The sequence below is a fragment of the Stegodyphus dumicola genome, chromosome 8 (assembly GCF_044657685.1).
Source record: "Stegodyphus dumicola isolate Sdum_Otavi_A_Nest chromosome 8, ASM4465768v1".
In the NCBI taxonomy this organism is placed as follows: Eukaryota; Metazoa; Arthropoda; class Arachnida; order Araneae; family Eresidae; genus Stegodyphus; species Stegodyphus dumicola.
In genome coordinates this window covers 77,426,770-77,445,785 of record NC_140775.1, presented here as the reverse complement: position 1 = coordinate 77,445,785, position 19,016 = coordinate 77,426,770, and the positions used below count along the sequence as shown (strand labels likewise).

Genomic DNA, 19,016 nt, shown 5'->3' with positions numbered 1-19,016 from the left:
GAGTTTTGTCTTTAACGCATTTTTAATTTTTGATATTTCAAACGTTCTTTATAATATTACTTTTGACATTAAAGCTTAATACCTGTACCATTGGTTGATTAACAGACAGGATCTCACATCGTTGATTTTAAACTAAAACTAAGAATGATTAGACATATAAAGCGCGGAAACAAGCTGAAAACTAAACTATTTGCTTCCCACAATTAGAAGAGATAAGAGAAGATGTCCTATAAAGATACTGGTTGTGAATGCAAAAAGAAAGTTGTCGAAGAAAAATAAAACGATAGTTAAAACATCGCGAAAATTAAAATAAATTGAAAAAAATTATTTTGATTATATATTTTGATATGCAAATAATTAGGAATAATATAACCTATATTCGTATTTTGGAGAAACATTCATGCGCATGTTTTATAGGCTATTACAGCAGAGTAAAATTGCAGTAACTAGTAGTACGCGTGCATTTCAGAAATAAAGCAATTCAATAAAGTATATATAAACATTAATAATTATGCAATTAAACATTACAATATTAATATTTATTTATATATTAAAATATTTATTTAACATCTCCAAAGAAATGTCTTTCAAGATGTTCATTGTTTTCAGTACTCATATTTAGAACTATAGGCGGAAGAAAAAAAATAATTGATATGGATAACACATGACATCATTGTACGGCCTATTGAAATATACACATTTTTTGGTGAACTTCAGTTAAAACTTTCCTTCTCGAATTATTCTAACTTGATTAACCGATTCCGCAAGGAAAGTTGAAAATGACATCAAAAAACTGCAAATAAATATCACGGTCAATTTTTGTCATATGAGCGTTACACTTTTAACAATTTTATTATTTACAACACACGTAAAACTTTTCCAGATATTACCGGACTAAGAACCGGGAGATTGCATTAAAAGTTAGATTTTTTTCATTTGTAGAAAATAATTTTTTTTTTAAATTTGACAATGCTAAAAAATTAATATTTTCTTCATTTAAAATACTTCTGTAATTGGTTTTCGTGCGTACGACGTACAGACGTAACGAAACACTTCCTTTGGAATCCACTTCAAATAAATTTTACAATACGTTTTGGAAAATACAGTCCTTTATTCTGTTCGTATGTACACATGTCACGAAACAAAATCGTCTGTAGTGATGCGGGAACGGTCAGAACGGATATTTCTGTTGAAATGTGACACCCCGAAATTTTTCGCGATTACAATAAAAATTGTTTAAACATTCTTGAAATTTTAATGGTAAACCCTCTTTGAGGTGCTGTTAGATTAAAGTTTTCATATTGTAGTTTATATTTTTGTATATTAGTGTTCTATTTATATTATTAAAATGATCTAGTATAGAAGTTTTTAAACAGTTATGCCTATTATATGTGAAAACACTTCCTAGAATTTTCAAACTTGAAGCAAAGTATTATAATATAAATCATACTAGGAATTCGAAATGAAGTTCAACAAAGTAGCCGTAACATTCACTAATAATTCTTATAAATACCTGGAACACAATAAATTAAAGATATTAACATCTCTTTTATTTTATTGCAAGTAATATGTGAAACTGCAATAAAGTTTTACAGCATGCCACCACGTTATATTTACTTCAGTATGACATACTAAAATTTAATGACAAATAAGTTACGAAATCATAAACTATAACTTCCCTTTGCAAGCAACTAAATTTCCCAGCTATTAATTGCTAATATATAGTACTATCAACAGAAAATATACTCAAAATGACTATGGGAAATGCATTAAAGTGAGAGATTAAGGTTTTCTCGCGACACGGAATTATACCATAATTCATAAGTAACATATTAGACTGTTAATACCTGTCACATGCAACTTTTGTCACCATGACAACATTTAACATCTCCACCCTAATGCAAATATCCTTTGCGAATGCACTTACCTTTATATTTTGGAGAACAGCAAAACCAATAGAGAAGACAAACCTTTAAGAATTAAGTGAATAGTGAGTAAATGGGCGTTGATCATCTATAAGAGTTGGCTGTTATTAGGCCATGTAAAGTGCAGGTGGGATCTCGGGAAGCATATTTAGGGTTACTACCTGTTACATCCATACTGGACCTCACCATGGCAACATATCGTTAGGTATCGATTGCTGAATCTTAACCGAGAATGACGTCACTCAGTCAGCTTTTTGAGGTTTCGATTTCGCAATTTATTTCGTTATGAAATATCCCATTTAAAAGAAACGACTCTGATAATTACTAATTGCACATTTTATTTGCTTTTGTTCCATATTATGTATCATTTGCTATAAATGTTAGTATATTTATAATTTTAATGAATATAATTTATGTAGATTTGGATAAAATCTGTCTTCTAATCCTTATATTCTGTAATTCGTTTTCACTGTCTTGACATTTGGAACTCTTAAATTAAATTCTGTTTCGTAAATACTTATTTTCATCTGTAAGCGAGATATTGATGGCATTTAATTAATTAGTTTAAAATTACTGGAATCAACTGAAATCTGAAATAAATAAGCTTATTTTTTAAATTTTGACGTATTAAAAACAAATATGACAATTAAAATTACTTATTAAGTGAAGTTTTGAATTTCCATGAGAGAAAATGCTCTTAATGCATTGATGCTGTGGTCACACAATGCGAATACTTTTATCCCAGTTACAAGCATCAGTTTTAACTCAATTTTTGTCACCAAAATATAAATATATGCGTGTATTATATATTATTATTTCTTCAAAGTCAATTTCTAATTTAACAAATAAGAGTTTTTGAAACATGTGACAATATTAATCATACACGCAAATACTTGAAGAACCAATTTTGCGACTTAGCGTTCTAATTTCGCGCTAAAATTAAGTTTCTCAAACTCTTAATTTAATTTAATTGATCAGATTTCAAATTCCTAATTTCTAATTAAAGAGAGAACTGACACTAATCTTTCAATTATAGATATTTTCTATCCTTAAATTCAATAAAAAGAAGTATTTGGCATTAATGATTCAGAAAATAAAACAAAATGTATCGAACAATATTATTTTTGATCAGACAAGGCCGTCGTTTGGATGCACAAGCAAATAACCTCTAAACTTAGAGGCGTAGCTAGGTGTTTTCAGCGCCCGGGGACAAGTGAAGAATTTTCGCCCCTTTCTGTGTGCCAAGAATGGAAAACATTTCATTTTAAAATTTCTTAACATCAATTTTGCGCTCCCTGGATGCTGCGCCCGGGGACAGATGTCCCCCCTTGCCCCACCCTAGCTACGCCACTGTCTAAACTTAAAATATTTTCAGATGTCATTTTCCATGATGATAACTATTGGAGGAATTAATACAAAATATATAATTACTAAACTTCTGTTTTAAAAAAGTATACAATAGATAAGCAACTTAATTTGTTACTATAATGCAATTGCTGAAATACAGTTTAATTTTTAAAGATTCGTTTTCACATATTCATAAAAGGAATTTTGAGCAATACGTAGTTATACACATATGTTCAAATATTTAACTATGTATTTTTTCTCTATGTGAATACCAAAACATTTCCAAATTTACACTTTCCCAAACCGTAATACCTTGTATAGTCATTAGGTTATTTTAGAAGCAGGATACGTGAAAAATGTGCTATACCCTCGCCGGGACTCGAACCTTTCGAATACGCACCAACTGTGCTACTCTTACACCACTAAGGCATGCTCAGGAGAAAATGCTTTATAACCTGAACTGATTTAATTAATTTTAAAGGAATTTTCACAGTTAACCTTTTAAATTACTCTTATAAAGATGAACATCCTTACAAGTAAGCACTCTTATAGCGGCAAACTGTACTTTTACATATAGGCAAGAGGATTACAATAAAGACTTAAAGAAATTAAAGACATTTTTTGAGCACCTTAGGTAGCTTAAAATGTTGATATGTTAGTTTGAGTATAAATAATCCATAGAATAGGATGCAATTTTTAGTCTATAAAGAAATAGTTTATAGTCGAAATACATAATATTTAGCTTCAGGGAGGTGGTTTATTAATTATTTTAACGACATAAATACTCAATATGTATATAAATATATTCATATGTGTATGCCAGAATCCTTTAGTTACGGTATTCGTCTGATAACTATGTATACGAACGTGAATTGAATTTCAAATGTTTGGGTATTTAAAGAAAGTTCACAGCAAATATATATGTTATATAATATACAATATCATATATATAATATTGTACAGAATATTTATAAACTTTTTGTTGGTAAAATTATTTACAAACAAGAAAGTGATAAACTAGAATAACCCGCGAGAAGAACGTTTTATGTATCATACTGAGAGAGTAGAAAATGTCTCAATAAAGAAGCTTCTAATGCCAAAATGGCTCAGTTATTTTAAAAATGTAATATTTTATTCTGTAGTGTGCTGAAAATGTATTTTAATTTTGAGTTTATATTTTTATTTTAACAAAAGGTTCTGGGTATGATGACTTGGGAATCAATTTTCACTTTATATGAACATATATAGCATGTAGGTAACTGCAATTTTTGTAAAAGGGGCACATAATACTTTCTAAAAGAAACTTATTTCTTAAACGTTGTAAGTCTGAATTCGTTTATGTCTGCAGCAATAATTTGTGCAATTTATTTATCGTATGATAAATTGTGAAAGACAGAAAAATGGAGCTGATGTGAGAGCATTATCGTGTTATGATTTTGAAGATAATCTCAATCAAAAATAATGCCTTCATTGTCTACAGTTAGCACACATAAATGAAGGACCATCTCATGTCACTGCATTCATATGGTTTACAGAGTTTCATAGAGGTCAAATTCTCTCCTGGATGAAAAACACACAGGAATTCCTTATGAGACCTAGTATGGTTAGCTATCATAAAATAACTAGATCTACTTGAATGTTAAACTTTGCGAATTATCGCACAGACTTGAAGATAAATACAAAAGGGAAAGCGTGTAAAAGACACTTTTATTTATCACAAACTAATTAACAGATGGCATGGACTTAAAACCAAACGTGCTTACAACCAAAATACTGTCCACTTGCGATGAGAACTTAAACGATAATGTAACAATAAATTTAAAAGGTAAAGATAGTGCTAAACTACACAACTGAATTAAATCTAATGCACTGACTCAGAAACGTACACCGGCGATATTGTAACTAGATGGCCAGGATGCACAGCCGCTGCTGAGATTAACAGCTGGAGAACAAACTAGCAAATGTGCGCTTTCACTACCGAAATCACGTTCTGTCTCTTCTTTACGTTCCAACAGTTTAAATATTCTCATTCATCTACTTCATTTGCATCCTGGTGAGGAAATGGGAGGGAAAATCAGAGAATTCAGGAAAGGCTCGCAAATTAAAACAAATATAAGTAAAACTAAATAGGACCTTACATCCTTTGTCAGCTGTAGTCCCAGAAAATGCGTCGGCTATACGAAATATGTTAATCAGTGATAATTGCTGTAGCTACCAGATGATATAGAAGGGTCTTATAAATTAGAGCTGCAGCTATAGATAAAATTATTCATTGAAGAACTGCATAAGAAAAATTAGTTTGTTGTTGGGTCCCCCACAGATTAACAGAACGTCAAAAACCGGAGCGTGTCAAATCAGTAAAGAAACCCTAAAATTACTTAATGATATGGACAGTGTATTATCTATAAAATTGTAACTGGTGATGAAACACAGATACCATTTTTTTATGTTTGTCAAGAAAGTAAAGTATGTATCTTTGAAGATAACTCCAAATCCACAATCAATCAATCAATAAATCAATTTGGAGACTACAAGCAATGAAAAAAAGTAATATACGCTGTTTTCTTCAGAAGTACAGAGCTGGTCAAAGACATTAAGTTGGAGGGATTGAAGATGTCCTCTAACTTAATGAAGCTAAACAATTCACTATGAAGTGTCTTTCAAATATGTTTTAAGAAGTGAAAATTAGTGAGACTCATTCTTCACTCTAATAATGTACCTTCTCATTAAGCAAGATTGTATTATGTTGTTATGTAATATTGTTTCCTAATTTCAATTATCAGTTATTTATTGTCTCTTAATTTTTTATTTGTTAGTAACTGAATTTTATTAATTTCATTTATTTGTTCATTTTAAAGTAATTCTTGTAAGTCTTGATTGTAGGAGTTTCGGTGAGTACATTTTTGCAATTTTCAAGTTATGTTTATGTTTTGTACATTTGGATATTGTGCTTTGCTTGTCTGATTTCATGCATTTTGCTTACAAACATTTTGTTTTCTATTCATTTCAGTGAGGGATTTTTCTGCTATTTTGTGTGTACTTTATTATTGCTCAGTTAATTTAGTTTGATTTTCTGCATTGTTTATCATGCCTTCATCCGTTAATCGTTTCACTAAATTACGCCTGAAACGGCAAAAATTCCTGAATCATCTTGACTTTTTACTTAAATGTAAATGTAAAAAATTGATCCCCAATTTTATTCAAATCAAATCTAATCAAAAACCTTCGAGTCGCGTTTCAAGAATTCTGTTAAATTGCAAACTTGCCTTACTTCGGTCCGTGATAAGGGATACACGTCAACAATTGTCCAAAATTGAACATGAACTCGATAAGCTTCATCTGGAACTCGCTAAAACATATCCAAAATTCACTGCCCTTGAACAAAAGTCTTGGTCTAGAACGGAGAATGCAGTTAACCGTCATAAAAACACCCTTGCAGTTAAATTCGAAAAACTTCTTTTACAGTCTTCCAGTTCAAGTAGTTCAAAAAATCTTCCCATTGTAAACATCAAGCCAATAGTTAATATTTCTAATGTTAGTCTTTCAGAAGAACAAGAGAGAATTCTAAAATATAATTTTAACTTCTCACAAACCTGTAAACCCTCGATTCCAAAGATTTTGGCTCCTATCGAAAAAGCTTTCAAGTTCAGTAAAGTTTCAGATTCACAGAAAGAAATGATTAGGCATCTTATCGCTCATAATGTGAAATTCAATAATAAACCTTTGAAACCAAATCTAACTGCGAGAGAAAGAGCTACAATGCGCGAGATTCATTCTAACCCGGATATTGTCATTTCAAAGGCCGACAAAGGTGGCCAGATAGTCGTCATGGATAAGAACACTTACATCGATGGTGTCACTAAACTCTTAAACGAAGGACCATATAATCCGATCCCTAAAGATCCTTCACCTTCGGACTTATCCAAAATAAAAACTGCGATCAAATCTTCGCAAATCATTTCAAGCAACTTAAAACATTCGCTTATCCCATCTGTTGCGAATTGTGCCAGATTATATGCTCTTCCCAAAATTCATAAAAGTGGTATTCCTTTCCGCCCTATTGTATCAAATTTAGGTACTGCCTCGTATCCATTAGCTAAATATTTAGTTTCTAGATTTCCCACTCTATTAGACAATAACATTTACACCATAAAAAATTCAATAGAGTTTGTAAAAAAGGTTAAAAACATTTCTCCTCGTAATTTACTCATGGTTTCTTTTGATGTAAAATCATTATTCACCAATGTCCCAGTGGAGGGTGCATTAAGATGTCTAGAAACCAGACTTCGCGAATTTCATTTCTCTTGCATCGAAATTGATGAGCTAATTTCTCTCACTCAACTCTGTTTGAAACAAACACATTTTGTTTTCCAAAATAAATATTACAAGCAAACTGAGGGATTAGCCATGGGAAGCCCCCTCAGTCCTATCCTGGCTGATATCTACATGCATTATTATGAATCAAAATTGTTTGAAAGTTTAAACTTCCCGGCATGGTTCCGCTACGTAGACGATACTTTTACCCTGTTTGAAGGTAATAAAGATGATTTAAATAGAGTTCTTTCAACAATGAATTCTATTGATCCTGCTATTCAGTTCACTTTTGAACTTGAGACTTGCAATTCTCTTCCGTTTCTTGACATTCTTGTCACACGTAACACATCCAACTTCAGTACTACAGTTTACCGTAAACCTTCATCGGTTTGCCTTCCACCACACTTTAAATCATGTCATCCGACTAAACAAAAGTTAGCTTCATTTTATTCTTATGTTTTCCGTGCTCTTCAAGTTTGCTCCTCCAAACTAGCCCTTGATGAAGAACTAAATTATTTAAAAGCAATAGCTATTGACAGGGGCTTTTCACCCAACATTATTAATCAAGCAGTTAAAAAATTCTCATCTCAACACACTAAAAGCCACACTCTTATTTTAGGAGATTATAAAAATTCTGTTGTCATTCCCTTCTTTCCATCAATTAGCTATAAAGTTGCACATATTTTGCAGAAATTTAACTTTCGGGTTGTTTACTCTCCCATCAATAAAATTCCAACTTCTATACTCAAGGACCCCATTCCGGATATGAATTCCTGGGGTATTTATAGGATTCCTTGCCAGTGCGGTTTAATTTACATTGGCCAAACTAAGAGAGCCTTAAAATTTCGCGTCAAAGAACATGAGGCATATGTTAGAGAAAAGGAAACACAAAAGTCTTCTGTTGCTCAACATTGTTGGTCCGAAAATCACACTTTCAATTTTTCTGCTGCCAAAATTATTCAAAAAACATCTTCCATTGGAGAACTGGATTTTCTAGAGGCATTTCACATTCATAAAAATCTTTCTGTTCTAGTTAACGATCCTAATTCCAATCCAAATTTGCCTTCGGCTTTTAGAGAAATTATGTTTTAGTTCTGGTTTCGCCAACAGATGGCGCCACTTGCTTATTCTTGTCCAGGCTTTCTTATCTTATCTAAACATTATTTCCTATCTTGTTCATTTGCGGTTTTGCAGCTGAAGATGATGGTTCGGTAAAACCATCGAAACTAGTCCTGTGAAAATTTTTTGAATTAACGCTGATTTTTGTTGTTTGACTTCTGAATCAGTATTTATTCGGCGTGTTATTGTGTCTTAGTCATATCCTTCTGTTTAAATTGAAGTTTGATGGTTTTCAGGCGAGGCTAGCTCTTGTTTCGGCGGAGGGCTGTTTGACCTCTCAGAATAGCCTTGAAGTATTTCATTCGAATTTAGGAGAGAAAAGCCAATTTCTGGAACCCGGTTGATACTCCTCCCTAGAGAGTCTCAGGTTCACACCCGATGGGTTGCTGGATTTCGGCGACCTTTTCTTCCTCACTCATCGCGAAGTTCAAGATTCCCGCCAACTGAAGAAAAAGCGACTGCGCAAGTTTTTTGGCAGACGGAGAGCAGCTGTAACGGGAAGCTGGACACTTACTTCCATTGACTGCGGCAACATACATCGAGAAAAACATGTAACCGATATTCGAACTGAAGAGAATGGTCAGCGGAATCATGGAAGCTTGGTACCCTCCCGAGCGAAGCAAGAGGACTATACCGGGCGGAAAATTGAGTGGAGAGCTTTACCCCGGACACTGATACTTTTAAGTCTAATATAATTGCTTACACGTTTCTTTTACTCTTACAGATACACCAAGGGCAGGTGGGATGACATGTTTTGTTCTTCGCGAAGTAATGTCTCTCCGTGCATCTTGAAACATGCGACAAAATAGTTTAAGACCTCAAAATTATTAATTTGGTGGGCCCACAGCAGTTTTGATGAATTATAAATAATTTAGTCAAGTATGTTTTTTTGTTTCCTAAGTTATAAAACTTAGTCAAGCCACCATATGTTGTAAATTACAATGTAACCTTTGTAACCACACTAATGTTTTACTCACAATAAATGTTTGAGATTTACATTAACACAATTGGGGTTATGTTGCTCGTAGATTCACAATGCAAAATTATAAAAATGATATTTTAGTTATGGTTAATTTATGTTATTTCTATATTTGAAATGAAATCTGTGTCTACACTTTATACCATTTGTTCAGTATCTATTTCATTTGACCTGATTAACATTAGTCATAAACTCTACTGACGTTAAATGAGTAGTTTTTACATTTATCGATGATGCCAATAAATTTCTTAAGTAACTTAATATTTAACAATTGACAGTGCAATTTCTTCAATAAAAACACATTAAATTGATAGAACACCCATCCTAACTCTCCGATTTTACTAAATGTGACGTTTGTCTATTTTAGAATCCATAAAAATTTGAGCAGATGTCGTTTTCATTCCAACGATGAAGGCATTTTTTTTATCGATTTCAAGGACCGGATAGTATTAAGTACTTAATCTTCCCAAAATTCGCCTAAAACGTGCACTTATGTTGGAAGGGACTACTTTGAACCATTTTTTAATTTGGAAAATTTGACGTGTTTCATTTAGCTGTATCTCAAATATTTCAGAGTGGTCCTCGTATAACCAGTGTCCAGTGAAGACGTTCCTCTTGGGCTTTCATATCTACCATTCATACCGAAGATATCTATTATTCACCACTACTTTCATTAATTGTCCAGTGATTCCAGAATTACAAAGACAGAATAATCTTGCAGATACGTATATTCATGCAGATCGAAACATTTAAAATAGTTCAAACTTTCTCCAGTCTAAAATTTATTTAAATAGCACATGAAATATTACTTTAAATTTTCACTTCATAAATTATATTGCTAATTGCCTTTATATAAATATCAATGATCAAGCTGCAATATGAAATATTTTTGACTTTTTCAAATGCATATTTTTTTATTGCATTACAGTACTTTTAAGCATCTGAATAAAGCATGCAAAAAGAAATTCTACTCACAGAATATTTTTAGTTGTGCTTAAGACTTTCCTCAATGAACAACAGAAGCATATTGTTTAAACTGAAGCAAGTATTCATCAATGGAAGCTGTTTATATAGTTTTAAAATTATCTTATTAATAAATAAAATAATCTGAAAAATTGAGATAAATGCTCGACGATAGCTCATTGGTTTAGAATAAAATCTGTCCCATTTGCTGTAGTGTAATCGTAAAAGAACTAAAGATTGTTTCTGCTCATAAACTTGCCTAAGAAAATTTGCTGTAATACACAAAATTAGTTGCGGCTGTTACTCTTCATATCTATTTAACTTCCGTATGAAAGAAATCATTAATACTGAAATGATGATGCCAGTCTAAATCTCAGAGATGGTATGGATGTCTGTAAGTAAATACTGCCATTGCGGCATGGTACATGAGCCAAAACGCTCTCGAATGGTTGATGGTAGAGAAAGAGACTGTAGAGGCCTTCGGGTCCGTCTTCCGAATTGTTCTACGTCAAAATTAGGACGAAGTTTCCCATTTCTTGTTGGTGTAATTTGATCTTCCCTGTGGGCAATGTTCTCGGCGACAAGACATCTAAATGATGGGTTTTGGTTATTCCTGACAAATGTATTCAGTTGAAAACGTTCGGTCATACGAAATAACAACAACAATAATATTAATTCTTATAAAAGTTCTGTAGCTAGAATACGTAACATGTTAGCAATGAGTAAACCCTTGCCGAACGCGGACTTGCGGAAGGCCTTTATACCCTTGTGTATACGCTTTATCCTAATTATTTCCAATGCAGAGCGTCGACCGCGTTGCAGTAGTTCTCTTCAATGACTGGTTTGGAAGTTCATTCATTAATGAGGTCAAGTAGTACTGTGAATAGGAAACTTTCTAACTTTCTATAATGCTTCAGAACACGTGTTGAAGTTCTCATAATATTGCATCCAAATGTAAAGGTTTTATTCCTTCCATCGAACACCACTTACGTAATCCAGCCAAAGGATCAAAGCATCAGAAAAACTTTTAAAGTCCATAATGTGCACATCTCTGCAAATAAACCACTAAATGAAAAAAAAAAAATGATACAGTAATGGCATTTCGGATGCATTCAACACATGAAACTGCAGAAATATGATCAAACTCCTATGGGAACAAGTGAATCAAGAATGAATGCTTGCTGGCATCAGCAAAACACCGGAACAATTTTAAAAGCTTTCCATTGATTAAAAATAAAACTAAAGAAATGGCACTAATTGCAAAGCAACAGGCAGGGAAGGATTTTCAGGTATGGAAGAAGGAGAAATCAAAGAATTAACTGAGAATGACGAATACGTATACTTATATATACAGTTTTAAAGCCATTATACAATGTAATAATAATGCCACTATCTACATATAGATAACATTTAGATTATATAGCTAAAGACGTAATTAATTATTTTATAAAGATTACATAAATGAACTGACTTATGCAAGTGCTTGAAATTTGCTTAAAATGAGCAAACGAGAATTTATATTGATAGAGTGAGTGAGTGACAAGGGTCGTGAACACCATTCTTCTACCATTATGGCTAACCGGTTTAGCCACCATTCTCTAGAGATACCGCCTTGTAAAATCGGAAAGAGTCACACAGCTGCCTCGCCCTGACCGCCGACACTCAGAGCCTAATGCATGGCCACTGTCGCCTGATAAACCGCAGTGGCCACTGCGAAATGTTATATAATATTTACATGGCATAGATATTTGGTTACATATTGATTACAATCACGTACATAAATATTACATATTGATACATGTACATAGCTAATTGATAGAGCAATACGAAAATTTAAATTTTCTAAGTATTCTTTTAATAAATAGAAATATGAGTGGTATTTTAAATTTTGATAAACTAGATTAGGCGCTGCTTAATGTGATCACGTTTACCACGACTATCCTGATAGCATCAAACGAATGCTAACACTTAACTATGAAAAAAAATAACCTTCGAAATAGCAATAGAATTAGAACTAATTTAGCATAAATATAACTAGAAAAGTGCAATTAAGTACTTTCACAGAACTTTAATTAGGAAATTTCAAAAGTATGTTTTTGAACTGTGCATGATATCCTTCATGAACAAGTTCATTTATAAACTAACCGCTCATAATAAATGAGTTTGATTTTATTCTCTTAGAAACCTGAAAAAATTCATATAGAACGTGTGTGATAAAAGAATAACTGTTGACGTAATTTCGAGTCGACAAACTCGCCAACCTGTGGCCAAAGTCACCTTCGAAATCAAATTTTGTCGAAACATCAGCGTTAAATTTAATTTCGAAAGTTTTTAGCTTAAAAAAATGGCAGCACTGGAAGAAAAAAATTATATTTCTTACAAGTATCATATAAAATTGAAACTTAATGATGTAAACTTACTTTTGAAATATATTTAAAATTTGGATTTTGTTAGGATTTAATATTTATATAATTTTTTAAAGTTTCTATATACCATTTAAATTTTATATATATGAGCTATATTAGTAACTGAAATTTATATAGCGGTTCTTATATTATTTTTCAGATTATTGCCAGAATTGTGACTTACTTTGAACTAGGATTGCAGGAAATGCAAATGGCATTAACACGCAAGTTTATGAAAACTTACATCAAATGCAGAAAAGAAACTTTTGAGTTTTAAGTTTATTTTTTGACGTAACAGATAAATTCTACAAACAACACTATGGAAAAGTATGAAAGTTATTTTAAGAAATAGTTATTGCTTCATGTCTGAATGAATACGTTTTTAAAGAATTTTTATGATATGCATTCAGATTTGGTTGCCAGCTCACAAGCTATTTCCATTTTTAAAAATTTTTATTTTCAATGCAAATGAGTTTATTTTTCCGATGATTTCTAATTTTTTATTCATAAATAAAGCACTCAATTTGTTAAGTGCATTCTCTTCATTTGTGAGAGTTCTATCAGATTTTATATTAGCCTTTAAATTAAGTTTTACTGCTGATATATTATAAGTGCAGAGAAAGCAGCTCCTAAGAAAATAAAAATCCGAGTAAATATTGTCAAACGGATTCTGTAAGGTTAGATATAGATGTCACAGAATTATAATTTTTCCGATTATATAGATATGCGAAATTATATTTGTCTGGATCGCTTATTCTAGTTTATAGGCCGAATATAACTAAAATGGTTAATTTATTTAAGCATTTTTAGTTTTCTATTTGGTTGAATTCTGATTTTAGTCAAATAAAATATAGTTCCACTAATTAATTTTACAAAAATAAGTGCTTTCCTCCCTTTATGGAAATAAAAAAGCTATCTTTTTAACTCTATAAGCTTTGTTGAAATCAAATAAAGGAAGTCTTAAAATGAACGCTGAGATTACCTGAAGTCCGTATTATGTAAAATAGATTAAAAGCACTTTTATTCAATTTAGTCATTCAGAAAGAACGCGATTAAAATCAACAAGTTTCAATATGTGTACTATTAACAAAAGGCTAAACATCAGAAAGGTCTTCAGTTTCCATACTCTGGCAAGAATGTCTGGTACAACGTTTGCAGTTGCTTTTTGTCGTTGTCTTCTACAGGTGCGTAAGATTACTAGTTTTTTCACAGTAAACCTCATTTTTGACAAAGCCTCATAAGAAAACTCGTAGTAAGAAAGAACGGGAATTTTTGGGAGCCACGGAATAGAGTAATTTCTGACCAACCACCATCCTTGAAATCTATTCAACTTGTACACGATTCTTAAAACGGACTGTGTTCCATTTTCATTTGCTCAACTTGAAAGGAAAAAAAAAGACCGTAGCATGTTCAAGCACACAATTAAATTGATATTAGTTATAAAAAATCATTAGGTGGGGCTAGACATTAATCTCAGAGAATTCTTAATGTGATTCTGCGTTACATGGAAAATTTGACAGCCTCAAATTCTGCAACCGAGGCGATATAAACAATTACTTAACATGGGACGCGACCTCATTCAAAAAGAGGATATTTTAATGAAATTTTGGTTTATTGTAAAGTTTCTCAGGCATATTAACAAGTAACTAATCTTACCCTACTTAATGAATAGCTCAATTGAATGTGTCAGATGATTTTCATAAGAATGTAATATAAATATATAAAAAGTAACAATACATTCACATAAAAATACATGGATTTGAGCAAGTGAGTAAGTGCTTTTGCCTATTTCACACAAACAGCATCAGCATATTTTACAAGGAATTCTTCTTCTTTGCCCAGATATTTGTAATTCTATTGCAGCTAATAAAAAATACAGCTCCATAATGAAATGTGAACCCAGTGAAAGCAGATATCGAAGAAATGTTAAGAAAATTTACACGTAAACTCAACTCATAATTCTATATAAACAAAATTTATTGTTTTATTGTTTACGATATTCAGTATTTAGAATACAAAGTTCACTTATGTTATTCGAGATTTGGGCATTTTATACAATTAAACATCAGTGCCAAATTTAAAGCATGGACTTAAATATGTCTAATATTACATATTACATAGATATTAATATTACATAGACATAACTTAGACTTAAACATTTCTAATATTGTCAAGTATTAGACATGGTTAGAACAAAATTTAGAACTGTTGAATCTTAAAACTGATCATGTTTCAGGTCTTTTGCTCTCTTAAGAATCCACTAATGAACAATTCCTTGTGAAATATACTTTTGTTTCTTGCTCAGTAGATATTAAATGAAGTGTAAGTTTATATAACTTAGCATGTTTGAGTTATGTTTAAAATGCTAGTTTTGGCATCTTTTCTTTCAATAATCTTTGCTTTGTATTTAGTTAAAAGAAACTAATTATCAGAAAGTGTATTTAAATACCTCTCACAAAATTACATGTTTTATAAAGAATCTCCTTTACCTGCAGTTTATAAAAGGATTATATTTCATTGCTGAGAAGCAACTTTTGCAACCTTACTAAATCTTTGATTACAAATACTTTTCCTTGAATATATGATAATCCATTAATAATAAACATAAATTACAAAATGTAACTTATGTTTATTAAATAATAATATAACAAAAATAGATAAAAAAATCCTCTAAAATCCTTTAGAGGTAATATTCTTAATTTATTTCTAAAGGATATGAAACTTGAGCAAGAAAAACGAAATTAAATTTTTTATTGCCGTTGTCTATTAGCCTACTGAGCATAAACTGAGTTGTTTCCCTTTAAAAATTATTTCAAACACTTCAGTTGATGAATGATATTCCCTTAATTCTTCCTACAATGTCAAAAATACGCCAGTATTATTTAATACTCTAATAGTAGCTATTACATTATTACATTTATTATTTTGTTTATTTATTTTATAATACGTTAAAGTTTCACACATTTTCTTACTGAATGATCTGAAAACTTTTGTCCATAAGACTTTCAAAACCATTACGATTGTAAATGACTTTAGGTTCAAGACCATAAAAAACATATGTGATAATCTTGAAGCTTTGAAAGTTGATGATCTGAAAATCTTGCTTGCTGGTGATATATTTGTAGTGCTTCACATTTAAGGAATGAATATGTTATTTATGCAATGAAGAAGTGTTTTTTCTCAAGATATGTTTCATCTTAATTTTGGTAAAATATCTGAGTGATTTAATTTATATATGCACATTCAAGTGTTTTTTTCTGATTTGTTTCTACTTAATACTTCTTTATATACTGACTGTTAAATTATTGCAACTTTAATATAATATATTATTTAATTCATTTCTAAACTTACACAGTCAAAAGCAGTGCGGAATTTATAATGCATGTAAGTAAGGTGATGGAAGTTGAAATTTTAGAGTTTGATTTAAATTTAAGAAAACGGAAGACAGTTATAAAATGTTTTGGAGTGAGAATTTTTCAAAAAAAAAAAAAAAAAAAAATTGAAACAATATATGGTAGATAAAATGAAAGTCTAATTGAAATAATGATTCCTTAATGAAAAATAAAAAGAGATAAAATGAATTATTTAAACTGATTAAAAGCAACTAATTATATTAAAATAGCAAATACTGACAAAAAAGAAAAAAAATGGAGTCTTCCTTCCTTTCAACAAGCATATTTAAATACATGGCAGTACATCCATACATTTAATATAAACGAACGTGATCAGAAATTTTTTACAAAGTTATTTACAATCGTACAATTAAAAGCACACAGTCGTACAATACAGAAACAAAATGCATTAAGGAAACTGAATAGAATATTTTACATCATGTAAAAATCATTGCATTTTATTTTAATAAAACAGAAAGAAGCTCCTCAATCATTTCCTGAAGTAATTAATTTTTAGGAAGGCAAAAAATTTGGAAATGAAATAAACTTCGTTTTTTAAAACTGAATTTTGTTCCATTAATTAAATTAACAATTTTTTAAGAGCAGTATTTTTCGTTCGTTATTTAATTTCTGTAGCTTGACGATGATGTAAAACTCATATCACAAGTATCTTTACTTTCGAAAAGTAGGAATATTAACACTGGAAACCTGTCAAATTTCACAAAATTATAAACACTACAAAAATACAAATAATTTTATTATTTCTATCACAGTTATTCACATTACTCTATATTTAATTATGTAAAGCTAAGTTAAAAAAAGATTAATCAGTTTAATTACAGTAAAAAAGAAACTCTATGCTTTTCAGGAAAGCAAATAGGAATTGAACTATCATTTAAATTTTTCTTTATTTATATGTGAAAATAATTAATTATTTTCTCCCTTATTTATTCAGAACTGAATATACGAACTTAAGACATAAAATGATAGTTTATTTAAATTCATAAATAAAGAAATTTATTATTTAGAAATTACAAAATCATACTGAGTTGTGTTATTTTGGGTAAATATATGAATAAGAAATAGTAGTGGTATACATTATAATTCTGATCTTTTCCCTTAAAATGGATAGAAGTCACCAGCAGGTGTTCGTAATAATAATATTCATGCAAGCAGATGGCCACGCATTTTCCATCATACCTGTCGAGACGACATTATTTTTCCTTATAACCCGCATCTATGTAAATAGGATATTTTTGGTCTTAAATGGATTAAAATAAGCTTTTTGAAAGCATCATAACCTTACCTTTTTGTTAAAAATCAATAGTTGCGAACAGACGAGAAACATAGTTGTTCCAGTTCAAGAACTATTGGCACATTGATTTAAAAACGCGTTAAATCTTGCGAATTCAATCATTGGAATGTTCTTATTTTAGATGCAGCTGAAATGAAAAGTCTGATACGGTAAGTGCTGCCATCTGGTGAAGATAAAATTCAAATTATCGCAAGGGACTCTTTCTGTTATTCTTATATTTTTGAAAAATTACTTAAATTTTGAGAAAGTTATTTATGAGTAATAAATTGAATTTATTTAAAATTTGTTTTTTAACTATTCGTAAGTTTTAAATGAATAATTCTTATAAAATAATTCATTTTTGTATTACGAAAGAAAATGGGGAAAGATATATATATATATATATATTTTACTCATTATTTTAATATTTTGTTTGATCTAGAATATTTTTAGGCTTTCAGCACTAAATTTGCATTTCACATTTTATGTTAACCGGCTAAATAAATATTTTAACTTCCATTATTATAACTTATTTATTTTTCTAAATCCTGTTGTGCATGTAGAGGATTTTCAAGAGAAAAAATTCTCCTTTTTAATGATATAATTTACTTTGAAAATAACTTCCTCATTTATTTTCCTTTTTAAGTAATGACATATTTCAAAAGCTTGAATTAAACTTAAGCAATTTGTGCTTAAGCAGTTTAATTCAAGCTTAATTAGTTTAATTCAGGTAGTTTAATTAATATAATGGTTGTAACTGTTCGTCCCTTCATAGGAAGCGATGGTGTCCCACCTATTGACTGCCTCCATAATAAAGAGACCACCTCTGGCCTTGTATAGATTCATGGACTGTGTTACGCTGTAACTGTTCACAATCTGCCATCGAAAAAAAAAAAAAAAAAAAAAATTGTGCTTACTGTAACACTAAAAATGGTAAAATTGTTAAATATATACATTAATTAGTTCAGATTTTTCAAGTATAAAATTAAATTAGAGGAAAGTAGCGGTGGTTAATGAGGTTTTGATAGTTTTCATTGCTTGTAATTATGGTTTAAGCTTAAGATAAAATCTCTCTAGCTAGTTTACCATTTGTATGTACCATTTCAGCATTTTCAAAATTGTGTTTTCACTCATTTAAAAATAAACAAGACAAAATGAACCTTAACATAAAAATTAGAAATATTTATCTATCTCTCTGTCTATATATAAAGAAAAAAAACAAGTCTTTCAGGAAGGATAAAGGTCATAAAAACTGAAAGACCAAAATATTTAAACATT

The 19,016-nt window shown here is 30.6% G+C and overlaps 1 protein-coding gene across 1 annotated transcript in view; it reads right to left on the bottom strand.

The window, feature by feature from the left end:
• Positions 1-17,862, bottom strand: part of CngB (Cyclic nucleotide-gated ion channel subunit B) — a 109,152-nt gene extending 91,290 nt beyond the window's left edge. The window contains exon 1 of the mRNA XM_035351321.2: positions 17,751-17,862. Coding sequence (XP_035207212.1) covers positions 17,751-17,792 — 42 coding nt within the window. The 5' untranslated portion in view covers positions 17,793-17,862. The remainder of the gene's footprint in view (positions 1-17,750) is intronic.
• Between the last annotated feature and the right edge of the window lie 1,154 nt (positions 17,863-19,016).